Source organism: Acomys minous (assembly GCF_964271855.1).
Source record: "Acomys minous genome assembly, chromosome: 10".
NCBI lineage: Eukaryota > Metazoa > Chordata > Mammalia > Rodentia > Muridae > Acomys > Acomys minous.
Genome location: NC_140491.1, coordinates 103,120,575 through 103,148,259, shown reverse-complemented (window position 1 = coordinate 103,148,259; position 27,685 = coordinate 103,120,575). Strand labels below are relative to the sequence as shown.

At 44.8% G+C, this 27,685-nt stretch overlaps 1 protein-coding gene across 1 annotated transcript in view; it reads left to right on the top strand.

Moving 5' to 3' along the window:
• STK39 (serine/threonine kinase 39) overlaps window positions 1-27,685 on the top strand; it is a 269,519-nt gene that overhangs the window by 68,233 nt on the left and 173,601 nt on the right. The window contains exons 3-5 of the mRNA XM_084798901.1: window positions 10,474-10,582; window positions 15,267-15,408; window positions 16,495-16,550. Coding sequence (XP_084655027.1) covers window positions 10,474-10,582; window positions 15,267-15,408; window positions 16,495-16,550 — 307 coding nt within the window. The remainder of the gene's footprint in view (window positions 1-10,473; window positions 10,583-15,266; window positions 15,409-16,494; window positions 16,551-27,685) is intronic.

Genomic DNA, 27,685 nt, shown 5'->3' with positions numbered 1-27,685 from the left:
TGTGCTCTCTCTGTGTGTTCTTTTGCATTTTTCTTGTCTGTTTGGGAGTTTGCCAGTCAGGAAGAAATAAGTATGGCGGGTAAGGTATATTGCTGGTCTCCTTTCTGTCTTTGTGTCCTAAGCGTGTGCTCTGGTCATTTCTAGGATTTGTTCATCCTACACTTAGTGTCAGCCCACATTCATCCACCCCATGGTGGCATTGGCATAAATGGAAATTTAAAGTAGCTTATCACCTCTGAAAGATATTTTTTAGTTGCTAAGCAGGGCTTGCTAACTTTACATTTCCCAAGTGTTTTAGATGCTAGAAGGTTCCTGTCCCTTGGGGAAGTCTGGACTAGCAAATGGGTGTCTTCATTTTGGAAGAGGGTGGTGAGATTTTTTGGAACAGCGGTTGTCTATCTTTTCCCTCTGCTGGTTGGGACCTGCTCTCCATGGGAGTTTAAGGCTTGCTGAATGACCCCTTGTCATGCAGACTGGTGTGTTGAGCCTCTGGAAAGTTCTTGCTGCCCTGGCTTTTCAATCAGCTTCAAAGGTAGGAACGCTATCCCAGGGCACTTAGAAAAAAAAAAGGCATCTGTCTTTTCATCAGACGATAAACTAAATTCCATAAACATACCATTCATTTACCTTGTAACTCAACTTTTTCCCAGGATGTTGTCATTTATTTTATCCAGAGGCTACTGAGTATTTTGACTCATCAGGTAATCTGGCCACTTTTTTTTTTTTTGACAAGATCTCATCATACAGTCATTATTTCCCTTAAACTTTAAACTTTATTTCTCCTGCCTCAGCCTCCCACGTGCTGGGATTACAGATGTATGGCACTATGCCCAGCATCTCCTTGAGTCCTAGGCTTTAACCAAATGCCTGTTATCTTTTGTCTGACCAGCGATTCTGTGTTTTCAGCCCATCTTTGGTTCTGTTTTGGAGACTCAACTTCATCTCCTCAGAGCTATTGAATATGAAGTTTAGTTATTTAGACTGTAAATTGTAGATGACACCCTTCCTCGGGAGCTAAAGTACTTGTTTCTTTAAGAAAGCAAGGCAAGGGGACAAGTAGAGAAGAGAAAAGAAAAAAACAAAGGAAGGAATAGCTCAGGGATTACATTATGAAATTAGGTAATGATTTCAGTTTGTGATGGATGACAGATGTGAACAAAATCATTTCAAAGGAAGTAATGGCAATACAATGGCAGCTGAGCACTGTGGGAGAGCGAAAAAGAGGTCCCAGAGCCAGAGCACTTGCCTGCATCCTGCTTAACCCGGCACTGCTGCCTGGCGTGGAGAGAACACACTTTCACACTGGGGCCTCAGTCTCTTTCCTTCAAAGAGAATCATAGTGGATGGCAAAAACTCACCCTCCCGAGAATTCTAGGATTCTGGCTGTTTAAGGCTTAGTTCTCTAAAAGCATACTCTTTCAAGATCCACTTAAAAAACAAAAATACAAATTACTAGCACGTTGTGCTTTACATTGAGTGTAGCGTTGTGCTGTGGCAATGAAAATCGCTTGTGAAGTCCTGGATCGCCCTGGATCCAGTGCGCCCTCCTCTTCCCTGCGAACAGGAGGAAAATCTTTCCGTCTCTAAGTCGCTCCGGTTGTCAGAGTTCTGGTTTTTGCCCTTCTCTTTCTCCATCATCCTTGTTAAGGCAATTTGCTCTGTCTCAGACAAGATTCATCGATAAAGCAAGACTTTTTTTTTCTCCTCCTCAGCAAAATGACACTGCTTTCTGCTGCTAGGCAATTATTTTTTCCTTTCTTTTCATCTTCTGTTTCCCCTCCGCTTCAACCCTCGTTTCTTCCCTCCCTCTCTTTAGAAGCATAAATTCGCTTTGATTTGTAGAGTGTTTTGGAGGAACAGAAACTTTGGATGATTCCCCGGTTTAATGATCATTTTGAGAGAAATAGTTAACCTCTAACCATAATTGGATGCAGGTTTCCCCATCTCTTTACTGCAGGGACAGTATGAGCAGAGGCCTCTACTTTACTTGAGGCTAAAAGAAAACAAACAAGTGACACCCCTGCTCCCCCCCCCCCAATAAGCCAAGCCTTGTCTGTGCTGTATTAGCAAAGCTGATCCCTTTTCAAGTCATGCTTACTGTTTACTGTGGGAAGATTATTCTGCTTAGAAAGCTTCCAGCTTTGCAAGTTGGCCCCAAAACAGTAGTTTCTGCATGTATTCTCTCTACTTCGTGTATGAAAACAGTTTTTAATTCTGTTTGACCATACTAATTTTCTAATTAGTAAATTATCCATTCACAGTCCTGCTCGTTCTTCCTCAGCTATGGGACAGATTGCACTTGGCTGTTCATTGTAGGCCTTAACACTATACCTGCAGTAATGAAACCCTAGCCCACTGCACTGCATGCAGCCCTGTCCTTAACACTATACCTGCAGTAATGAAACTCTAGCCCACTGCACTGCATGCAGCCCCGTCCTTAACACTGCACCTTCAGTAATGAAACTCTAGCCCACTGCACTGCATGCAGCCCCATCCTTAACACTACACTTGCAATAATGAAACCCTAGCCCACTGCACTGCATGCAGCCCCATCCTTAACACTGCACCTGCAATAATGAAACTCTAGCCCACTGCACTGCATGCAGCCCCGTCCTTAACACTACACTTGCAATAATGAAACACTAGCCCACTGCACTGCATGCAGCCCTGTCCTTAACACTACACTTGCAATAATGAAACACTAGCCCACTGCACTGCATGCAGCCCTGTCCTTAACACTACACCTGCAGTAATGAAACCCTAGCCCACTGCACTGCATGCAGCCCCGTCCTTCACACTGTACCTGCAGTAATGTAACCCTAGCCCACTGCACTGCATGCAGCCCCATCCTTAACACTACACTTGCAATAATGAAACGCTAGCTCACTGCACTGCATGCAGCCCCATCCTTAACACTACACCTGCAGTAATGAAATGCTAGCCCACTGCACTGCATGCAGCCCCATTCTTAAAACTGCACCTGCAGTAATGAAACGTTAGCCCACTGCACTGTATGCAGCACCATTTGAACATTTTAGGTATCAACTGCAAGTTTTTTATTTTCTTGCTACCCAGCTTTATAATCATTTTCATCTGTTTCAGTGTTGTGGTTTTTGCAGGCCTTGTCCAGTTGGGGGCAAGGGTCGGCATGAAATTTTGGGAAGGCTATTTTGAAAAATATGGACACGTTTAAAAAATGGGAGAATAATTGCTTATATGCAAAAGAAATTCATTTCTATAGTTCTAAACATACATTAGCCTATAAATATGTGTAAATTGGTTGGAAAATAGTTTTTTTAGTTTAGAATATCATGTTTAAAATTTAGGTCATAGTTTCTTCAGATACTAATTAAGTAATACCAATTGAATTTACACTTAAATACAGTTGTTAGAAAAAGATTGGCAACATAGTTAAATCTGATTTTTTAAAAAGTAAATAGAAATGAACGCTTCGAAAGAGACTTCTTTAGGCTTCTGTTTTGTCAGCAACAGAGACCTACTTAGTATACACTCATATGCACAGGAGAGACAGAGACCTACCTAGTATGCGCTCATATGCACCGGAGGGACAGAGACCTACCTAGTATGCACTCATAGGCAAAGGAGGAACAGAGATCTACCTAGTATGCGCTCATATGCACCGGAGGAAATGCGGAAGATGCTTCAGATTGAAGGCAACTTCAGTCATGTGTCTCTTTTCTGATGCTGAGGACGGAACCTCACATGCTGGGCAAGTACTCTCCCACAGAGCCACACCAGCTGTCTCATTGTTTGTTAACTTAGTTTTGTTGTCTTCTATTTCTAAGTTCTGGACAACGTTTGGGTTGAGACAAAGGCTTTTGCCCTTTCCTACTACCTTCTTTCTATTGCGATTTGGGTTTCCCAGTGGGAATAAAACCAGGGCTGCAAAGTGAGCTCTCTGCTGTGTGCAGGGAGGCGTTCCTAGAAGGCTGGGGGTCAGTCTCTCCCTTGGGCAGGAGGGTTCTTCCTTGGCAGAACTCCAGTGGGACCCTGTACTCTGCTGTGGGACAGGATCGTCCTCAGAAGGCAAGTTAGACTTCACATTCCTGGTCGTTTGGTGCCGACACACAAGTCTGTAGTATTGCTAACGGCTGGCTTCTTGATTCCGAGGACTTTGACAGGCCGGGTGACAAAGGAAATTGTCTGTGTTGTTGTTACTCTTGTTGTTGTTGTTGTTGTTGACTGCTTTGAGTGTTCTCAATCAGAGTCTTGGAGAGCTGAACCCTTTTCTGGTTCTAAGCCAACCTTAGAGCTTTGCGTGTGTGTGTGTGTGTGTGTGTGTGTGTGTGTGTGTGTGTGTGTGTGTGTGTGTTTGTGTGTGCACGCGCGTGCGCGCCTCCGCCTCTTCTTACTTTTTTGTTAGTTTTTGCGAACAGCTTCATGTCTCCACCAGCAATCTTATAAACCCTGAGATGTGCCCTCTGTTCTGCCAGAGGGCAGATATTTCCCCAGTTTGATACTTTGTTCTTCATGAGGGATTTTCCAGACTGCCAACCACCCAGCCTGACACTTCACCTGTGACAGCAGTGCTACCTTTAAAGCACCCCAACACCACCTGAAGCTGGTGCAGAAACAGAATTCATGCTTCTCTTACAGACGTTTTTTTTTTCTTTCTCTTTTCAAAATATCTAGAACTTTCCCATGTGTAATCTTGTCAATTAGAATATATTCCCTAAACTCAGATGCCAAGCCACAGGAAAACAGTGGCAGAGCAGTAGTTCATTAATTTATAACAATATATGATAGACTGTGTGGCTCAGTCCTTGAAATGGGTTTTTACTGTTGATAATCCCCCCTAAAACGATACAAGGGTTTGTCTCATAATAATACACCATTTTCATAGTTAAAAAAATTAATGTGACGGTTTTATAATTGAAGGCGACAGCCAAAAAATGCACTGTCCTTGTAAAAGCTTTGTTAATTTTCCTCTAACTTTCGGCAAACATTAAAGACTGCTTTTTTTTTTTTATTATCATGTACTTGGTATGAAATTAATGGATTAATTTGTTTTGGGGATAGAGTGTCCTGGTCTGCAGGTTGGCCTACAGTTCTCTATGTAGCAGAGAAGGCTGATCCTTCTTCCCTCCAGGCAGCAAGTGGAGTGCCCACCACCTCACTCACCTCTCTGTGGTGGCCCTGGGGATGGAGCTCAAGGCTCCCTGCATAGTGGGCGATCACTCTGCCCATTGAGGTCCATCACTAGCCCTTATTCTTACTTATTTAAAACCCTGCTTTGTACGATCTATGCTTAGTTAGGGCCTTGGTTCAATTTCCCTTCCTGGTGATGTTGCTGCTGTGGAAACACCAACTGGAGAATTGCTTTCTGAAGGGTTTAAAAAAAAAGATTTATTTATTATGTATACAATATGATCAGATCACATTATAGATGGCTGCGAGCCACCATGTGGTGGCTGGGAATTGAACTCAGGACCTCTGGAAGAGCAGGTAGTGCTCTTAACCACTGAGCCATCTCTCCAGCCCCATGTTTTGTTTTGTTTTTAAATTCCTGTATCATTTAAGGAGTTATTTAAGTACTTGGAGAACATTGCACACATTTTAAAGATATATGCTGCTATCTCTTTCACTTGGTTGGTAAGATTTATAAATGTCTTATACTTTACCTTTTCCCTAATTCATCTATTTTCACATTTGTAGTTCCTTTCTCTTTTCCTTTTTCTGAAACACTTTGAGGCAGCTTACCAAGATTGGCAGAGTGTAACAAGGGGCGAAGGGAACACAGATGGAGATCCAGTGAAGGTAGTAAGGCTGGCTCCCCACTCTCCATTGTCCCCATCTGTGTTTAGTCAAATGGCCTATCCTGCATTACAGGAAACTCCCTGAGCCAGCAGGGCCAGTGACTGTGCCACATGAACCTTCTCCAGGAACAAGTGATCAAGGTGCCAGGATCAACTCTCGGCCTTTAGGGCCAAGCCAGGTGCTTGTAACCCTTGCGGTGAGCGAGCAACAAGGAGCCATTCCCCTGCAGCCTGGGAGCCGAGGCACTGAGCCGTAGCCTGGGCTAGCTTTTAGTATAACGTTACATGCTAGACTTGCAAGGAGAGCTGTGTCAACCTCACTTTGCTCTCCCCCACACCGTGCCTAAGTGGTGAATGGTATTGATCTCTCTTTACAAGTAGGGAAAGTGAGGCTCAGAAAGGATGAATGCCTTACCAGCGTAGTCAAGGAGGTAAACGGCAGAGCTCGGGAGCTGAGTAGAGGCTAGGTTCTATGTGTGCAACCTAGGCTGGGTTCGAGGCGAAGATCCTCCTGCCTCAACCTTTCCAATCAGCTGGGGCTACAGGTGTGCATTAGTATGACAGCTGACATAGTTCTTACAAGAATCTGATTAGATGTCATTCCTCTTAGTGTAGTGCTATTTGCAGGAGAAAGGGTGTGTGTGTGTGTGTGTGTGTGTGTGTGTGTGTGTATGTTGTGTGAATAAAGACTATATATCAGTGCCACAAAATCTCCCATAAATACTGTATTAATTTTTCCATTTGGCATGGAGAGATTTCCCCATCTAAACCCTTTGCAGTAAACTTCCTACATTTCAGAAAGTATTCTCCACCAAAATGAAGGAGCCTGCGTCGGGTGGGCAGTGTAGCTTAGTTGCTAGTGGGCTTGTCTAGCAAACACACTCAAAGCCCTGGGTTCCATCCCTACTTACGTAGTGAACTAGAGGCCAGCCTCGCCTACTTTAGACCCCGTCTGAGAGAAGGGTGGAAGGAAGAAACCAACACCCGTGTCTCGTTCTGATTTCAGAGCTTGCCTCAGCCCCAGGAGCAATGCTAGAGTATCCTTTGATCTGTTGTCCCATATCACCCCAGCAGAGGAGTGTGGCTGTGTCCTCCTCTACTTCAGGGCTGCCCTGCTGTAGGTCAGGTCTACTCTATGGAAACTTGGCTTGTAATTGACTGCATTACCGAAGCAGCTGCATTAGCAGATTTGAGCCTGTGCCATGGCTTGGTCTGCACTTGATGACACATGCAAGTCTGTGGCCCACACAAGTCCTTTGCACTGACTCTGCAGAGCCACTGTGGTTGTCCTTAACTACAGCTTTGGCCCACCTGCTACCTGAGGCTGACCTCTGCTATTTTGTTGTTGTTGCAACTTTGACACCCTTTTCTCCATCCCTGTGGATGATTTTTACGTTTACCTGTCCCGGTAAGGTCCAACTGTTTAAATATTACCTTCCCCCATCCTTCCATCTCTGCTTCCTGTCCCTCCGCCCCCTTAGTTTGAGCTCAGCTAGGTACTGCAGAGGGCCTCTCTTCCTACCTGGCCCTCATGGCGGTGTCTGTGTCTGTTCCTTCCCCTTCACTCTGCCACCTTGCTGACCTCCAAACTCAGTCTGAAGTTCTGCCGCTCCAAACTGGGCTCCTGGCCTCACAACATATGCCTTGCCAGGCAGCGTGCTGGGAGGTACCTCAGGCTTGACCCAGACCTGTCCTGTGGGGGTCTGTGTATTTCCACACTCCCCATGTCACCCCACGAACACAGCCCAGTTTCAGAAGCCTTGCCCCAAATTAGACTTGTGCATAAACTGTGCCCCAGTTAAGGGACTAATCAGAGCTGGGTCTTCTTGTAGGAAGGATTGGATACAGTTTTTATTTTGTTAGTTTGTCTAACCTTGGACAGTACATTAGTTGTCTCCTGAGAAAACAAGGACATGAAGTACATCAGTGAACTTAGGGTAGTGGGGAAAACTTGGATAATTTAACTGATAAGACTGTTAGGAGGAGATTCCAATAACAGCCTCTCCACTGTTATAAAAAGTTGACTTTCCTCTCTTCCTCCTTTCCTCTCCCCATTCCTCTTCCTCTTCCTCCTCCTCCTCCTCCTCTCTCTTTCTTTCTTTCTTTCTTTCTTTCTTTCTTTCTTTCTTTCTTCTTCTTCTTTTCTTCTTCATGCTGATGATCATACGTGCACTGTATTGAGCTAAACCCCAGGTCAAAGGAAAGCTGTTATTTTCAAAAGAATATTTGATTCAGCAAATATTCGTAGTTTTCAATTTTTTACTGTTTTAGACTTTGCTAGTAGGCAACTAACCCAGATGCTAACATATAGATGAAGAAGCAGAGAGGCCTGTAGAGGCCCTCATTCCTTCTGTAAGTACATTTCTGTCTCCTTTTACCTTGCTGGATAGCACAGGTAACAAGAGATAACTACAGTGCCCTGTGTTTTCATCATGCCTTTAGGCTTTAAAGGCCCCGTTCCATAGGGAAACTGAGGCAACTCCGATAAGACAGGAGTTTAGGAAGTACGGGATTTGGATCCCACAACTACATGGTGAACAACTGTGGTGCTGCGTGGTAGAAGCATGGGGAGCCTGTGAGCCCCAGACTGATGGAGATCTTCCCCAACTTCCTACCCTTGGTTTGAGCTGCTTTATGCTGCTCCTGTGGTTGTGCTGTTAGGATCCTGATCTGTGATGAACTCTACCGACTTTGTAGAATTTTGTAAGGTATATAAGCTCATTTGTGTGTGCGCATACACACACACACACACACACACACACACACACACACACACACACGGGGGGGGGGGGGAGGGGAGTGGGAGAAGCAGAAAAGGAGAAACAGGAGAGGAGAGAAGGAGGGAGGGGGAGTTTGTTTGGTGTGAGATGTATAGGATGTGATATTATGGCCGTTTATGTACCAAGGGCTAAATATCATGTTCTTTTTCTTCAAGACAAAACAATTTCATTACATGTGCACATTGGTTATTCATTCATTGTCCTTTCTGATTAACAATCTGAAGTATTGGCAGTAGGAAGCCGGGAAAACCTTCATTAACATGAGTTTACAGTGGCAGTTCAGCACTTACCTCTTCCCATGTGATCTAAGTCACCTCATGATTCAGCCTTGCCCATGGGTGATGTTGACTTGGAAAAGGAGTGGCCCAGGATGTGTGGCGTTTCTCCCCCAGAAGCATCTCATGGCAAAAAGAACCTGCTACTGGAAACAAATGACCCTGGACCTTAAGTTGACTCAGATCTCGGTCAAAAGATACAAGTAGTTAAAAATTGTCAGACCTAGAAAATGAGCTGGCTGGCTGAGGGGACGAGCAGGGAGAGTGTACAGGATAAAGAGAAAACAGAAAGTTCAATTCTAGGAAGAGCTTTAAATATATGTAGGTATTAAGGTGTGTTGCCGTATTTTAGCCAAGTTATCTGATGTACATGACCTGTTTGGTAATTTGAAGATTAGGTGATACTAGATAATTGTGATAGTAGCCCAAATTGGAATGTGCTGGTTGGGCAGCCAAGTTAACTCCATGCTAACCAGGACTGCAGAGTAGACTATACATGTGGCTGGATGCCTGATGCTCTTCTCCTTTATAACAACTGTGTAACAGCATGTATAAAGCTGCTTTGGTGGTGGTGGTGGTGGTGGTGGTGATGTGTATGTGTGTGTGTGTCTGTGTGTGTGTGTGTGTGTGTGTGTGTGTGTGTATGTGTGCTCTCTTGCTGTTGGACAGCATCATGAAGTGAATGATGCTTCATCTTTACGGGCTCTGGGTTTATGGTCATGACTTTAAACACCAAACCAAAACCAGTGTGACCTTGAGCATAGCAGGAAAATGAACGTCCTCTAAGTTTCATGTGTTTTATTGAAAAGTTTGTCATTTTATGTAGTCACATAAACTTTATTCTCTGTGTCAGTGTCTGCAAACCGAACTGCGAAGCATTGCTTTTCTGATGCCTTAGTGAAGAGGACAGTTAATGTACTGTAGGTCTTAGAGTCCTCAACACTGCTCCACTTGCCAGTATCTCTTTCAGAGAGAGACACTGTATCTGATCGTTCCCAAGCTTGTTTTACCTTGCCCAACCCCAGTCCCCCCCCCCCCCCCGATCTCCCCCCCCTGCCCAGGAATATCAACTAAGGCATAGTTTGTGAAAAGATAGGCTGGCATTTTCTCATTTATCACGCTGCAGAAACAGAGGCAGTTCTGTGTCCTTTTGGATGTGGGTGGAGATACAACCCACCAGAGCTGAGGCTGTTCACAGGGACTCAGTTCTCCTTAGCACTTGCCCAGGCTTGTCCTTCTCTCGGATGATGCCCTGAGAGCAGGCAAGGAGCTTGCAGTTCCGTGTTGCAGGGCTCGTGGCTGGCAGCATGAGGGGCTGAAGTTCCTCTGTCTTGTGACAGGCAAGAGAAATGCATCACTAAGCAGTGTGTCCAAAAGCGTGGTCCTCTGCCCACCAGATGTCTCGGCTCCATCATCTCCTGCGAGATCTGAAAAGTTGCAAAGTTGCAAGTAGTTCTCTAGGGGACAGATTCCTCCTTGCCCAGGTTCATGGGCCTTTTCCTCTATGAGTGGGGGCTCCCTGGGAGAGTTGGAATAAACTTTCAATAGTTGGATAACCGTAGGGAGAGACAGAGGGCAGGCTGGTTACAGGACTACATCATGCCTTTCTTTTTTTTTTTTTTTTTTCATTTTTCCTTACAGAAAGAAATTCAAGCCATGAGTCAGTGCAGCCACCCCAACGTAGTGACTTATTACACCTCCTTTGTGGTCAAGGATGAACTCTGGCTGGTCATGAAATTACTAAGCGGAGGTAAGTGAGTGATGCTGTTGCTTGCTTCTTAGGTCCCTTGTTTTGTGGGAGCCATCATACAGAGTAAGATTTTGGGCTTGATGCCCCCTCGGTCTTTGGTTTGAAAGACCAGACTTTCTATTATTGACAGTCAAGGCCTTTCATAATTGGGCTTAATGTCCTGGTGTTTCTGTGTCGCCGTCTCCGTGTATAAAGTCTGTCCCCCTTCTAGGTTAGGTGACTAGATGATGTCAATCTCCCTAACGGCCACATGTTCTCAGAGGCCTCCAGCCCTTCCCTGTCCTGTGCCTCTCTTCTCTCCTCTACCTTAGTTGTCTCTCGTTTTCCCATGCAGTCATGTCCTCTCTGTAGCTACCATTTATTCATTTCAGATTTCAGAATTATTGGTCAATAGTGTGTGTGTGTGTGTGTGTGTGTGTGTGTGTGTGTGTGTGTGTGTGTGTGTTTTGCTGAGAATCAAACCCAGAACCCTGCACATGTCAGGCAAGTGCTATAGCACCAAGCTGCACCTCAGCCCAGCCCTTCTTCAAGCCCCTAGCATGTTGCATTCTGTGATAAAAGATGAGCTCCGTGGGCTCTCGAGCACCTGCATGGTGTCTGGTGTGGTGGCACCAGAGCTTCTGTCCCACGTTTCTTCTCACAGTTTTAAGTTATCTGTGGTGGCTGGAGGCTATAAGATAATACTGGGCTGTGGAGGAACTTTGGGCTCCTTGAAGAAAGAACCAGCCATTGAACGGGACGCACCAAACCTGGCATCCTGTGGCTACTGTCACTACATTTTGCTACACTTTACATGGAAAGAAATGCTTGCCACTGTACTGGCTTGCAGTGTTGGCCACCCTGTGAAAGAGGCTTCCAGCCTCAGCTGTCTTAACTTAGTGACAGTTTGCTTTACAAGGCTCTCTCACATCCATGGTTTGACTTGAAAACAAACAAACAAACAAACAAACAGAAACCAACACCTCAGTGTCAGCTTCAGAGAGGGACTAAAGATGAATGATGGCCTTTAACGTTCTTGGACACTTACTCTGCTTCTAAATCCTGTCCCAGATGGTACTTGTCTCATGCCATCTCAGGGTTACCAGCATGTTAACACCATCCTCATCCCTCAGAAGCCGCACTGCTGCTGGGGAGTCAGGCGGCGAGTCCCACATCTCTCACTCGCTCATAAACTTAAGGACTGGTCCTAGAGGAACATGCTGACTTAACAACTCTCTCATCTTATGGTCCTGGGCATCAAAGCTTAGAAAACCTGCATGGTTTCCTCTGCAGGTCTGCATGTTCTTTGGGCCGCCTCTCTGCGATGGGGCTCCCTGTGTAAAGCTCAAGCGGGAAACAATTCTGGGGTGACTCTGTAGAGCCAAAACTGGTGTGGTTGGATCTTTAGTCCCAGTATCAGCTAAGAATAAATTATGGATGTATTTTAACTAATTGTTTGTTTTTAAAAGATGAATTCTTTTATATATATGAGTGCTCTATTTGTAAGTGTGCCTGCATGCCAGAAGAGGGCATCAGTTCTCGTTATATAGATGGTTGTGAGCCACCATCTGTGTGCTGGGAACTGAACTCAGGACCTCTGGAAGGGCAGAAAGTGCTCTTAACCGCTGAGCTATCTCTCCAGCCCCTAACTAATTTTTTTTTAAATAAGAGAAACTCTTGTATAACACAGGGGCCCAGGCATGAGGTGATGAGTGTCTGTAATTCCTGTGAGATACATGGGTGAATCTCCATGGGGTTCTAGATAATGTGTCTTGCCCTCTTAGGCCCCCTCAGCTCTGTTTTCTTGAGTGCTTCCTTTAGTTTGTAATTAAAGAGGAAAGAGAAAAGGCAGAAGCAGCCGATAGAGCTGAACTGTAGCCCTGGGCTCCAGAGTTCTCACTTCCTCCTGGTAGCTCTGGTGCTGTGGCAACAAGGCGGACTTAGCTCGTTGAGGCAGACTCCCATGGGCTCCACTGTCTCTGAGAATAGGGCAAGTTCTGGTGATCTGGACCTCTAGAAGTCTGAGATCCTCTGTCCCAGTTGGAAGAGCTCACCTCAGTTAGCCTTTTGCTTTCATAAGCTTGAGAGCATCCCTGGGTTCTCTTTTAAAGGTCCAGATAGAAAATGCATTGTCTGTTTGAGAGTCCAGTCCGGTCTCTAGCCAGGGATTTAAAGGGTAAGACAGTAGGTTTACGTCAGGCTTCCACAGGAAAGGGCCGTGCAGACAGATGAGGACTCGTGTTTTTTTCTTGCAGACAGCTAGAAATACGTACCTACCAGTTATGGTATATACATTTAAGAATGACACACACACACACAGAAAAAAAAAAAAGAATGACACAAATAGTGTTCAGAGTTATTATTTGTCTAAATGACCTAAAACAGTCTAAAAGCTAATACATGAACAGATGCTTTCTCCTCTCTAAGGAGGGAAATTCACATTTGTTTTCTGCCATGATGTTTGGCCACATGGAATCTCCTAATGAGGGGCAGACAGCTAGTTTGGTGCAATAGTATCTGATGGAGAGACTCAGTCCTCTTAGTTAATCATAAAGAGCCTGGAGCAGACTCAGGTCCTGAGGTAAACCATTTGCTAACTCTTCAGAAATGCTGCTTCTCCGGGTAATTACAGCTTTAAAATGACCCAGAGGTGTGGAATATTAATTACTGTGTGTTGAAACATGAATTCATCGTGCCTAGGATACCAGTCTGTATAGAGTAACAAAGCACAGGGTGCTTATTCATTAGAAAGACTGTGCAGAAAGCATAAAATGAAAATCAAAGTTGCTTGGAGTCTCTGAGGGATGCTGGGTTCTGGGCGGTGGTGTGGAGGCACTATGCCGGCCCCGCCCTCCACCTTTGAGGTGGGTCAAGGAAGGGCTGTTGTTACTGTTGCCTTGGGGTTCTCTGCTCTGTCCTCTTCCCCTGAACAAGGTTTGGTTCTTGACTTCCTTCACTTTGTTTTCTTCTTTAAAAAAAAGTTTAAAATGTGTTTTTATATCTTTAATTTTTAAGTGATTTACTTCATTTTTGTTTTATGTACATTGGTATTCTGCCTTTGTGTGTGTGTGTGTGTGTGTGTGTGTGTGTGTGTGTGTTGTGAGCTGCCATGTGAGTGCTGGGAATTGAACCCATGTCCTTTGAAAGAGCTGCTAGTGCTCTTAACTGCTGAGCCATCTCTCTAGCCCTTTATATCTTTTTAGTAGATGTATTCATGTCATTATTATTCTTAAATCTGTGTTGTTCAAGCCGTTTCTGAACCCCTGGGCTCAAAATACCTTTGGATTTCAGCTTTCTGAGCACTTGAGGACCATAGCCATATTTTAATCTTTATTTATTATTATTTTTCTATTGCTACATGTGTGGGTAAGGAGTGTTATACCCACAGCACAGGCATACATATGGAGGCCTGAAGACCTTGTAGTATTCACTTCTTTTTTCCTACTATGTGAGTCCCGAGGAACCAAACCAGGTTGTCAGGCTTGGTAGCAAGTGTCCTTACCTGTTGAGACACATCTCCTTGCCTCTCCTCCTTCCCCCACCAAAAATAAACACCTTACATTTATTTTAAATGTGCCGGGGACCCATCCATCCTAGGCCCTTCGTAGTAGTCCGGATTTTCTGGGAGAACAGCACCATTGTGGGTGTATGCGTTATGCACACACAAGTGATTATAAAAGTGAGACTGGTTTAAGTGACTGGACATTGAATAGTCTATCAATGGCTGCTTGTACAGTGGAGAGGCAGAGAATATGGCAGCTGGTCAGTACAGGAAGCTGAAAGCCTCAGAAGCGGTCTGGAGTTGGGGGTGGGGCTGGGGGCGGCGTATCATGTAGTCTCTATAGGAGGCTGGAGACCTGGAGGCTCCCTGGAGAGTCTCTGGTATCAGTCTGCACTGAGAGACTGGTGTTCGTGGGGACAGCAGCAGTAGCCACACTCAGCCAGCAAGTGGAACTTGGGCATATTGATGGTTTTTCCTGCCTTTTAAAAAAATTTTTGGTTATGTTTATTCTGTCTGGGCCCACAGCCTATTCGATGCTCCTGCCTGTATTCAGGGCAGGCAGATCTTTTCCCCTAAGTTACTGTCCCACATGCCAGTCATCTCTGGAAATACCTGAGGGTGTTTTGTTCACTCTTAGGAATTCCTCAGGACAGTGAGCTTGATAATGAGGTTTAATCATCATAGCCTTGCCACATACAGGTCTGATCACATACTTTATCACAGGCCTGTAACTCCTGGACCTCCCCCCCCCACTCCTGAACTTTATCAGTATTTACGTGTATGTGTTTATCTGTGTGTGCCGTGTGTGTGTGTGTGTGGCCAGAAGAGGCCAGAAGGGGGCGTTGGATCCTGTGGATTGGAGTTACAGGCAGATGCTTGTGAGCCACCCAGGGATCGTAGCTGTGGGAACTGACCCAGGGTCCTCTGGGAAAGCAGCCGTCACTCTTCACTGCTGAGCCATCCAACACAGCTCTAGTTCCTGACTCTTAATGAGACCCCTTCTCAACTTCACACGGAAAGTGTTGCTACCAGCTTATTAATAGATGGAGTGTTTCATCTCTGGCCTTGGGCATGGCATTCCATTGTCGTTATTCCTTGGGAATATTGAAATTATCACGTGAACAGATTCTATTTTTGGTGGCCCTGTCTAGGCTGTAATAGTAGAGGGTTTCTAATCTAAAACTCTTCTGTCTGTGCACTCAGGTTCCATGTTGGATATCATCAAATACATTGTCAATCGAGGCGAGCATAAGAACGGCGTTCTGGAAGAGGCAATAATTGCGACAATTCTTAAGGAAGTTTTAGAAGGTTTAGACTATCTGCACAGAAATGGTCAGATCCATAGGTACGGATCCTCACAGTCTGCTCTCCGTATTGTATAGCTCTAGTCTGTAAAGAATTTCAAGGATGTATATATCCTGCAGGTAGGCCTTTGTATTATTCAAAGATAATTCTTAAAGACAAAACAAACCTCCGAAGAATAAACTTGGATTCATTTCCTTGGTATCCTTGGGGCTGGCTTATGTGGTTAAGTTGAAATAGAGCAAAGGTAGTAAGTGCTGTGTGGGCTCATTAAGAAATTAGTTAACTTAATTACTCTTGAGATGTACTTGCTTGAACTGGATTGCATCTCCCTCTTTCCAAGGAAGGTAAGACTGTTAGGTTTTATGTTAACAGTTTTAGACGTGGAGTGAGAGGGAAGGAGACAGCACTGCTTTCTTCTTCTGTGACAGGAACCAACATAATGCGAGCACACGATGTTTCTAAAGCAACCGTATTACTCTGACTCTAAGGAATTGTTATCAGTAGATAACTATTTACCCTCATACTAATAGCATTGCTCAACCCTGAACCATGCGAGAGCTGTATATTTTAATGATCTGTACTATATGTTTTTAATACTTGTTTCTTAATTATCACTTTCTTTAAATATTAAAATTGCCCCACAGAGCTTCCATATAGTGAGGAAATACCACATAGGATATTATAATTAACACTTAGCCTTGGTATCACCCCATAGGAGAGATTGATAAAATTCATTTTAAGTGGGCTGTGGGACTCTTTGGAATTGTGCCACAGGCAACTCTAAGTAGAAGCGGAATAGTTTTACTAAGACAAGGATTTAATTCTTGATAAATCTGACAGTTTTGTGGCTTTAAGTATAATCACTAACTCTGAAACATAAAATAGTCAGCTCAGTAGTAATTTAATTAAATGCAGATAATGGTTTCACATAAAATATTTGTTATTAAAATCCTAACTGTGCCTCAGGAGCAAAGTATGAAATGGCAGTATGCACTTTTAACTATCTGCGACGTGACTTTACTATTCATAATATCATGATTGCGTGCTGTGTGTTAAAATCTTCCTGAGTAGGTCAGTGTAACATCTATGCTTTATAATTTTTTTCTCTCCTTTTTTTTCCTAATAGGGATTTGAAAGCTGGCAATATTCTCCTGGGAGAGGATGGGTCGGTACAAATAGCAGGTAAAGCTGTTAAAGAGGAAAATCTTCCTTTGTTTACAGGACTTTCATATTTTAAGCAATGGAGGATAGATCCCCAGAATACATAATGTGTATAGTATCTTTTAAGAGTGTATCTGGGCTGGCCTTCTCTAACAGACATGCCCTTTCAGAATGCCTGGGATCGAAAAGCCTGCCAGGTCTCCAGATAAATAATGCTATTTTAGCACAGAATCTTTTGATGATGATGTGATTTTCAATTCTGTTATTCCTACCTGGCTAGCTTTTCTACCTTTCAGATTGAATAAAGATGATATTCATGCCGGGCGTGGTGGCGCACGCCTTTAATCCCAGCACTCAGGAGGCAGAGGCAGGCGGATGGCTGTGAGTTCGAGGCCAGCCTGGTCTACAAAGTGAGTCCAGGACAGCCAAGGCTACACAGAGAAACCCTGTCTCGCAAAAAAAAAAAAAAAAAAAAAAAAAAAGATATTCATATACCTGCAGGAAAAGTCATTTGGAAAAATTGTTTTTGATTGAGTTTGAAACTTTGAAACATCATATACATTAGTTTAGAAACCTTTTATTTATGCTGTTGAATGACCACATCTGGTGAGTACATCCTATGCTTGCTTCCTGCCATTTTATGTTTTTTGAGTTGTCAGAGTACCATGAAAGCCTTGGCACAGATGGTAGGCACATCCATATTTTCTCTTATTTTGCCCAGGTCCTTGCAGGTCTGCCCCAGCCACCCTTTCAGCCATCACCATCTTTTCGTGGTGCTGGTTTTGGCTGGATGGTCTTTTCCTATAGTGGACTATTAAGCCTTCTGTCTTCCAGAAATTAAATATTATCGGCTGCCTGGGCTAGCGCAGTCCTTCGTGAAAATCATTGATTTTGCTTTTGTTAGTAAGAGTGTTGAAGTTTGTCTCATGCTGGTGAGTCAGCCTAATTGGCTTAATTTTGAGCTGTGGGGAGAATCCTATATGCCAGCATAGATCTAGGCTTTGAACACGCCTAATTATTGAACCAAAATTAACCATAGCACTTTGTGCTAGATAAAAGTATATTTCCACCTAAGCTGAAGACCCAGAGTCATTAGACAGCAGAGAATCTGGGATCTGTGGAGATGGCTCAAAGATGAAGAGCACTGGCTGCTCTTGCAGAGGGTACCGGCTTCCTTTGCAGCATGCGCACGGTGGCTCCGTAGCATCTATAAACTGTAGTTCCATGGTACCCAGTGCTTTGTTCTGTCCTTGGTGGGCTTCCTGCACACGTGTGGTATACAGACATACATGCTGGCAAAACACTCTTACACATGAAACAGACAAAGTAATTTTTAAAAAGAGGAATCAAAAGAAAAGAAATAGAGGAGTTCGGCAGAAAACACTAATAGATGGCTAAACGTTTTCAATTTGAGGCAACTGGGATCAAACTCTAGGGCTTGTGACTAGTAAGCCGGTGCTCTACTGTTGAGCGCCATCCTCAGTCTCGGGGATAGAGCCGTGGCCAACTCTGATTTTGTTTGTATCTCTCGCTCTGTGGACTTCCAGGTGAGACTGGACAGTGGGGTGAGCAGGATGCTGAACTTCTCCTCTGTAATGTTACATGTAAAAAGCAAATTTTGGTTTCTCTTTTAAAGAAGAGACTTTTTTTAGAGATGCAAATGAAGTTTTGTCTTCCATATCAAACATGTTTTCCTTTAGATAACGTATAACGGAAGTGATTATTGAGGAGAAGGTGGAGTTGGCCGAGCAGAGTAGTTGGTTTAACACACCTGGAAGCAACTTTGTGTATCAGTTAAGCCCAAAGGCTTTGAAATACTGATTACACCCACTGTTTGTCTTACGTAGTAGGGATTGTTTTACGTCTTTCAGCCTCACTTTCCCCACCTGTGAAATGGGGTAACAGTGTTTGTTGTGCAGGTACTGGTTCCCTTTGTGGCCTCTGCACCTTGAGACTCGGGTGTTTGGGACTGGAGGGATAGGTCAGTGGCTAAGAGCACTGGATGCTCTTCTAGAAGACTGGTGCTTGATTTCTAGCACTTACATGGTGACTCGCAGCCAAGGGGTCTCATGCCATCCTCTGGCCTCCATGGGCACCAGGAACACATAGACACGCATGCAAGCAAAAGACCATTACACATAAAATGAAATAATAATTTTTAAAAAGCACAGGTGTCTGTGAGTTCATCAGACTCAGGGTACTGCAAAGTGTTCTAGGTGGACAAAGGGCCATTTTGTAGCCGGGATTTTTTCCCCCTCCATGTAAGCATTTGTTAAACTGTCTGGAAGGATTCTAGAAAATAGGGAATAATGAGATCTTTACAACTTTATAGATTAAATGAAGTAATTTTAAGTTGTGTTTGTGAGTCTGTTCATGGCACTGTACATGTGTGAAAGTCAGGGCATCTGGTTGAGTTGGTTCTCTCTCTGCACCTTGCTGTGGTTTCTGGAGAGCACATCTGGATCGCCAGGTTTGCATGGCAAGCACCTTTTCTCATTGAGCCATCTTCCTGGTCCTGATGCACATCTCCTTTAAGGAAAGGGATATATTTGTACTCCGAATTTTATATTGCTCATTGGTTGCATTCAAATTATATGTTTCTTGTCCCATGAAACCTAGGCCTACCCCGGCACATAGGGTTGTTGTAATTAATAAACGTGAAATTCTTAGAACAGACAGCCCATATAATGGACAGCTTGTGCATGCACATTTGTCAGCCCTTGGGGAGGTGTAGTGTACCTTATCCTAAAGGCTAGGGATAGTTTAGAAAACTACTTCAGGAAGTGATGGTCAAAATACATTTGAGTAAACTTGTCGAGCCACATACAGTCCCCTTGGTGAGTGCAGATGAAGTTCCCAGGCCATCACTCAGCAGCTCTGTGATGTTGAGTAGGTTACCTAGCTCTGTAAGACTCATTTCCTTTATAGAGGTTAAAGAAAATAGTGCCTTTTTTTTTTAATACTGCTGGCACATAGTAGGTACACCATAGCTATCAACAGATGCTGTTGCTGTGGTTATTAGTGTTGCTGTCATTCCTAGCATCACTATAACCAGCAGGACCACTCTTGTACTGCATGGAGGGCCTATATACCTCAGATTTGTCTCACCTGAGATTCAGCTATGAGACTTTCTGAGTCACAAAAAGGTAAGCTTACTAAGAATAGAAGTTGGAGGGAAACTTGCCATTGATCTTGAGTTAAGCCACTAGAGAAATGCAGCTAACTTTGTTTGTTTGGTGATGAAACAATTGTCCCAATAGGAGAATAAGAGGGTCAAAATAGCAGTCCGTTGCCTTTGAGATGCAAAGACAGGTCAACTCCTTCTTTGTTCTGTCACTTGGTACCCTGCCAGCCACCTCATCTCATCATTCTAGTCAGGTTAATGATCTGAGCTCTTTTCCTGGGTGTCTGGAACACCTTGCCCTTAGCTTTCTCTTCTTTAGGATCCTCTGATGTGAACACCGTGTGTGCCCCCTGCCCCTGAAGCCCCCTCACCTTACCCCCCCCCCCCGCCCCGCCTGCACATTTTCTTTCTGCCTCAGATCTTAAGGTTCTCTCCTTACCTTGAGTGGCATCCTGGAGTGCTGTGGCTGTGGAGGTGGGGGAGCCCTGGGTTCTTGAGGACACCTGCAGATCCTGTGTTTGGTGGTTCTGAGGATCAGCTGGGTCAGGGAGCAAAGGGCTGTGCTTTGTTTGAGCCTGGGCACAGTGAGGACTTTGTATGAGAGTCCTTTCCTGTTTCCTGGTGGGGTAGTCCAACAGGCATTTAATCAGCGATCCCCTACACCTTTGGAGCCATGGCTTTCTTAGAGCTCGCCCCAAATTTCCTTCCTGTTCCCTGAACTGAGTGCAGTGTTGGGTTTGTATAGAATTTAAAATATCATTTTAAAAATTGGAGATATAACGTGAGGTTATTGTTTTAAGAAGCGTTTTCTTTGCTGCCTGGGTGCAGGGTGAGGCTATTGCTGTCTCTGTTTTCACAGCGGATCACAGAACCTGGTCAGGCAGTCACTGGCCAAACAGAAACTAGGAGCTCGGGGACCTCCCAGCTGGGCTCTGGGTTCTCGGTTCTCAGCTGTCCTGCTTGGTGTGGTTGTGAGGGGAGACAGGTGGGTAAGAGCAACAAAAGCACTGACACTCAGCACAGCGGGAGTAAAGGTCTCTTGTTACCTGCTGTTCTGTTTAAGCAAATAGTGACTGCACGTGCACAGCCTGGCCTTGTCCATTTTCCTTTGTGCTTCCATGCACCCTCAGGGCGCTTCTTGAAAATAAAAGTTCAGTCGACAAGCTTACTTCTTACTTCTTTCTTTGAATATATTATGTATTATGTATTCTTTATGCGAAGAAGCCACTAATTCTGTGCCGTAGGTACCCCCACTCCCTGCCTTTTCTCAGGTCTTTTTGTTACCCAGGAGGAGATCAGGGGCCAGAATAGATCGTGGGCAACCCTGGCTTTATGATGTACTTGGAAGGTGGTGAATAGGTGTACACAGTCGGTTCGGCTTCCTGTGGTGCCAGCCCTTGGGGAGCACAGGTGTATCTGCTGGCTCGCGGTACTGTGTGTTTCCTGTGTGCGAGGCCAGCTCTGACGCTCTTATCTGTATTCTGAACACACTCAACCTTCTCGTAGCCTTTGGGGGAAGGAACTCGTAGTTCCTTTTATAGACCCAGAGTGAGATGGCAAATCACAAGGGTCAAATGTAGGGTAAGTGCGGAGCCCAGCTTCAGAGCTTGGTTTCTGACTGCAGAGCTTGTCAGTCCCCAGTGGTGGGGTTTCCAGGAAGAGCACACTACATGTAGACGTAAAGGATGCCCGTTTCAGATAGAAACCGAGAAGTCAGCAGCTTTCCTGTGCCTCTGTGTAAATCGGCTTTGGGTCAGGGGACATAGGCTCAGCACCTTCCTGCTTGCTCCTTCAAGTTGAAATGCAGGTAAGATAAAAAACAGAAGGTGCCCTTGGTGTCTTTCGGCGTAGGATTAAACTCAGAAGTGACACCACACTCTCAAGATTGGTAAAAGTTGCAGGGCGGTAAACATTGCAGGACAGTGGTGGCACACTCCTTTGATCCCAGCACTCGGAGGCAAAGGCAGGCAGACCTCTTGAGTTTGAGGCCAACCTCGTCTACAGAGTAAGTTCCAGGCCAGCCAGGGCTATACAGAGAAACTCTTTCTCTGATGGTGGGGGCGGGGGGATTGGTAAACATGAGCTTTGATGTCATGATTAAGATCCAGGGATTAAATAAAATGCTTTCCACCTTCTGTGCTGCGCATGGAAAGCCTGTGTGCCTGTGTGTGACTCTCTCACAATAAACTTCCTCACCAGGATTGGGTGCCTTGGTAAAAGTAGCACATAGGCTTTACCGCAGTATGTAGTAGAAGGGGGTGTGACTGTTTGAAATTTGTCCTCTTCCCACAGAATGGCATTTATTTACTAATTTGATGCTCTGTCATATTGTCACGGAAAGCTTAGGGCCTGGTGTGGCAAGTGACTAAGCCTGTTTGACCAGAATGTGTGAGAGCGACTATTTTGAGCAAATAGAAATGAATAGTGAACAGGTCACTTTGGGGTGGCCAACTACAAGGCCATTTATTGTAAGGTTCTTTTAAATAGTGGCCAGTTATCCTTATTGTACTGTAAAGGTGTTGATTTTAAGATATATAATATATATAGGTGCATAGTGCTATATTATATATGACAGATGTCATGCTCATATGTGCGCATGCTTTTGCCATTCAGGAATTATCTATGTTGTGGTCAGGATGTCTCTGTGCCCTCTGTAAACTTATGCTGGGACCAATAATTACCACTAGGGGTAGTGAGGTGATGCAGGCTTGTGATGGGGATCAGTGACTGTGAAGGAGGCTAGCCAACCAAAGAGCATCCGTGGACAGCACCCAGACCCCCTATACATATGTGGCAAATGTGCCGCTTGGTCATCATGTGGGTCCCCTAACAATAGGAACAGGGGCTGTCTCTGAATCTGTTACCTACTGTTGGGACACTTTGCCATAGCTGGGCTGCCTTGTCACTCCTAGGTGTGCTTAAGTCCTGCTGTGACTTGAGATACCAGGGTGGATTGGTACCAGTGGGAGTGGGGCCTCCCTTCTCTGGGAAGAAGGAGAGAGGGGAATAGGTAAGGGGGTGTGAGGTAGGACTGGGAGGAGAGGAAGAAGGAGTCTGGGATTGGGATGTAAAGCAAATAAACAAACAAATAAATAAATAAATAAATAAGCATTAAAGACATGCCTCCCATGGTGTGAAGACATCATGATCTACCAAGGAGCAGGCCCACAGTGGATGGAATGTGCTGGAATTTGACGTCAGATTCCCAGCCCTCTGAACACTGAGAATCAGAGTTCTGCTGCCATTAAGTTCCCTGGTAGAAAAATTGCAGTCGTCTCATGGTCACCAGTGTGCACATGTCTGCAAGGGCTGTTTCCCATCTCTAGACTTCCTGTAACAGAGGAACTGGCTTGTACTGAGCTAAGCAGCACAGGGCACTGGAAAGCTACCCTCACACCAGCCTTCATGTAGCTGTGAGTGCATCCCATTTAGTGGGCCAAGCAGGCCAGTCTGACTTCCTTATACTCGGCTTCCTGGGAGGGAGATGAAGCTCTTTTCATCCTCACACCCATGGTCAGCTCTGTGTGTATTTTCAACACTGAAATCTCCCTGACAAAACTGCCAGAGATGCTTGCAGAGAAATGTGTTTTCAGTGTGTTAGTGTTATTCTCAGGGAGAGGGGAGGAGTGTGTGTGTGTGTGTGTGTGTGTGTGTGTGTGTGTGTGTGAGAGAGAGAGAGAGAGAGAGAGAGAGAGAGAGAGAGAGACTAGGGTTTTAGACCCACATCTCTGTCTTTCTCGGACTTGAGTGGAGGTGGCTGGAGGTAGGCAGTGCTTGGAGCAAGGTAATATGGAAAATCAATCTGTTCCAGAGGCAGCTTTGGTGAGTGTGGGCGTGCTCGGCAGGGAGCCGCGTCTCAAGGAGTTATTGCTGGTGCCTTCATATTTGTTGACACCATGGCCCAGAGTGTGGGCTTCGACACTCACCGGGAAGCCTACCTGAAACCTTCTTATGGCCCCGTAACCACATAGTTTGTCCATGTCTGTGATAATCAGACACTAGAGCCCAGTTAGAACATTGCATTTTCCAGTCAGCTAGCTGTTACTGGTGTGTGTGTGGGAAAAGGGGGCAGGGACTTTATTTATTTGCAGTGTTGTAAGATGACAAGGAGGCGGCTAAGGGGCAAGGCTCCCTGCGCTCTGTCCGACCTCCTACCCTGTTCCTTTGCTGTTCCCCTTTGCTTGACCCATCATTTGCCCATTCTCACCCGAGGCGGAGAGTCTACCATGTACTGCCCGTGTCACTTCCTGGCATACTGGCTTAAAGCCGATTGATGGAATAAATAAAGCCTCTCACCTCCCCCCAGGAAGGTGTTGAGGGACCTGCCTGTGGCTGTGTCTCCTCTGCAAGAACTTCTTCTATTCCTCAGGGTTCTCTTCACTCTGCTGACACCATCTCTCCTATCATTATGTAAATTATGGGCCAAAGATGTGATCAGTTCTGGGAGCTTGGCTCTGTATCCCACCTGTCCAGCACCAGCAAGAGTCACCTGGGAAAGGCTGTAAGCAGCTACCACACTGAGCATTGGTTTGGGCAAAGAAGTTTTGCTGGATGAGCCCAGCAGAGAACCACTCTGCTCTGCTCCCCTACCGGAGTCCTTCCCAGCTGTGCACAGTGCACACATAGGGCATGGATGTGAGGATCAGGGAAGTAGATGGAGTTCTGTCTCCTCCCTCTCTCCCTTGTCGCCTTCCTTTCCTCTTCTCCTCCATTCCTTCCTTCTTTCAGGACTCCAATGATCATGATTAAGTTTCATATATTATCAAAAATTATAGATAGCTGGGCAAAACAAGAGTATTATTTAACGAATAAATTGAGTCCACTGGGACATTATTTTTAAAATTTATTTTCTGGTTTCTTATTTGTTATCATCCTTTCTGCCCTTAGCAAAAAGTTAACAGTAGATGTTCGGGCTCAGTGTTTCTTAAGTGGCTAGCTGATGCATATTAATTAAGCGTTTACGCACAGCCTTTGAGCTGACAAAGTGGCAAACAGTGGACATTATTATTGTCATCAGGCACACAGCACAAGTGGTATAAACATGACACGTTTAACCATAAGATAGCACATGTGTATGTACATATACTATTTGTGATGTATATGTACATATGTTATGTGCGGTATATGCATTTGTTCATGTTACAGGCAGGAGTGTGTTTGTTTGTACATGTGAGTGGAGGCCATTGGTCAACTTTAAGTACCTTCCTCACTTGCCCTCGAACCATATGTCGACCTTGTATTTCATGGATGTGTGTGCACATAGGTTTGTGTGGTTGTGCTTGCCCTTGCAGGCCCTTGTGGAGGCAGCTGGTCCGTGTTGGGTGTCTTTCCCTGTCCCTTCTCACCTTATCATTTTTCAGACAAGGTCTGCACTGAACCTGGAGCTCAGCTAGACTAGCTGGCTAGTGGTACCGAGCAACAGCTTGATAGATAGCAAGTATCGATTAAAAAATACTGAGCAACCGAGTCTGAGGAATACTCTCAAAGGTTAGTTGTTTTAAATGTGAGGGTTTTTTCCCCCTTATTGCTGATTTGAAATCCTGCAGATTCTTTGAGTATTTTGTTATCCTCAATTAATCCTTCTTAGAACTTTGCGGAAACGATGTCAGTTGTTTCTCTGACTACTGTGTGGCAACTGGGGCTATTTTCATCATTTCCCACAGGGGCTGCCTCTTTCAAGTGTCTGGACAGGCTGTTGTGGTTCCATAAAAGCTTCTGATGATAGAGCCAGTTCAGTAGAGATTTGCCTGCAGAAAGACCACCCGCGGGTGTATAAATGTTGCAGTGGAAGTTTAGAAGTATTAATATTTGATCTAAGGTGCGCGTGCCTGGCTTTTTGGATATGGCCAACTGCAGACCCCAGTGACTTTAGAAGCATGACTCTGGCTTTGGAAATGATTCTTGTATAATCTATTTCCCTCAGAGCAGGGCTGACAGCTCAACAGAGGAGGCTTCAGAGCTGAGGACTCTGAGGACTGGCTGAGCAGTTACAGACTTGTGTGTGTGGAAGTTTAGTCAGTCAGAAGGTCACGCAAGCAGATTGCTCTGAGGCCTTCTCAGACTGCCCTTTGCAGTGTTGGCCGCTGAGCTCCAACCAGGACTTCCAATGGAAACTTTAACTCTATACTTCCTGACCGGTCAGCTGCTCCATGGATCAGTTCCTTCAGCTGGAAAATTAAGAGGGTTGACAACATGATCTCCCAGGACTGATCTGTTCCTGTAACAGAATGTTTGAGTGGCTCCTCATTAACAGCAATCACCAAAGATACTTCCGGTGCTGTTTTAAAGTGTACAAATCCGAGGGCCATTTTGAGCACAGAGGATGTGATTAAGCCTAGTTTCTGTCTCTGGTTACGATTGTCAGTGTCTTTAAATTAGCCCTTCTATTCACTGGGATGCTTGGTTTTCCTTTGTTCACAATAAGTGTCATATTTAATAGGAAGTTGACCATTGATTGGGGTATCCTTGGACTGAAGAAAACTGGCTTCCCTCTGGACCCGGAGCACAGCTGGACTAAGACTCCAGGTTTCTTAGCTACATTAGAAGGAATCTAGTTGATGGCGAATTTGCGACTCTACCCCGATAATACCCTAAGTACGGGGAGACTTGCCTCTCGTTTCCTATTTTTAAATATAAAAATCCTCCTTTAGGGAATGAAAAGAGATGCCATCTAATTTCCTTTCTTATTTTGCTCTCAGAAAGAGTTGTAATAGTGTCACTGTCTGATGTCTCGAAGACCATCAGCACTGGCCCTCCTCTGTCACTCATTCATGGGGACTGTCCATTTGTCTAGAGCAGCTGACAAGTGACCCTCCAGGGCTCAGACTCAGGAAATTCCAAAGGATCATGTTTTTGGACTGTGAATGACTCAGACGCTGTCCTATGGATAGAGGCCTCAGCCAGTGAAGCCTGACCAGATCAGTGAGCACCATTTGCTTGTAAGAAGGAGGAAGGAAAACCAAAGATAGGAGCCTGGTGGGAGGCAAAGGTGAGAGGGCAGGAGCGAGTGCGGTTGTTAGAAGATTCTGGCATTCCCCCAAACGCCACAGGCTACTAGTCTATTTGGAGCAGGGTGGGTGGTTTGTAAGCGTTTGATGACTCATGGTAGATCAGTTCCCAACATGCTTATGGGCTCTCTTAACAGACGAGTGGCTTCGGGGTTATTGCTTTGGTTAGATGACATTTTACCTTGAGTTCAGCAGCTTCTTCATGGGTGGGAAAGAAATGATCAGGGCTACAAAACTTCTCTGTGTAAAATAGTCACCACAGCTTCTTTCCCCGTACTTGGCCTCTCCCTTTAGCAGCTGTTAATGATGGACAGTTAACAGGAGTGTGATCATATACTCTCTCCATGTACTTAAAAAGATTCTGGGCCTCTGAGGTGGCTCAAAGGTTAAGAGCATTGGCTGTTCTTCCAGGGATCATGAGTTCATTCCCAGTAACCATATGGTGGCTCTTAATCATCTATAATGAGATCTGGTGCCCTCTTCTGGCCTGCAGGTGTACATGCAGGCAGAGTACTGTATACATAATAATACATAAACAAATCTTTTTTAAAAAAAAATCTGTAATCCCAGCACTCGGGAGGCAGAGACAGGCAGATCGTTGTGAGTTTGAGGCTAGCCTGGTCTACAAAGTGAGACCAGGATAGCCAAGGCTACACAGAGAAACCCTGTCTTGAAAAACCAAATAAATTAATAAATAAAAATGAATAAATAAATAAATAAATAAGTCTGTCCAACGCCGGGCATGGTGGTGCACGCCTTTAATCCCAGCACTTGAGAGGCAGAGGCAGGTGGATCGCTGTGAGTTTGAGGCCAGCCTGGTCTACAAAGCGAGTCTAGGACAGCCATGGCTACATAAAGATACCCGGTCTCAAAAAATCAAATCAAATCAAATCAAATCAAATCAATCAATCAATCAATAAACAAATAAATAAAAGTCTGTCAACAAAAATAATTAAGATCTTAATAAAAAAAAAAGATTTTGAGTCCTCTGTAGAGGGATGGCTGTGTTTGGCTGCTTGGTCTTT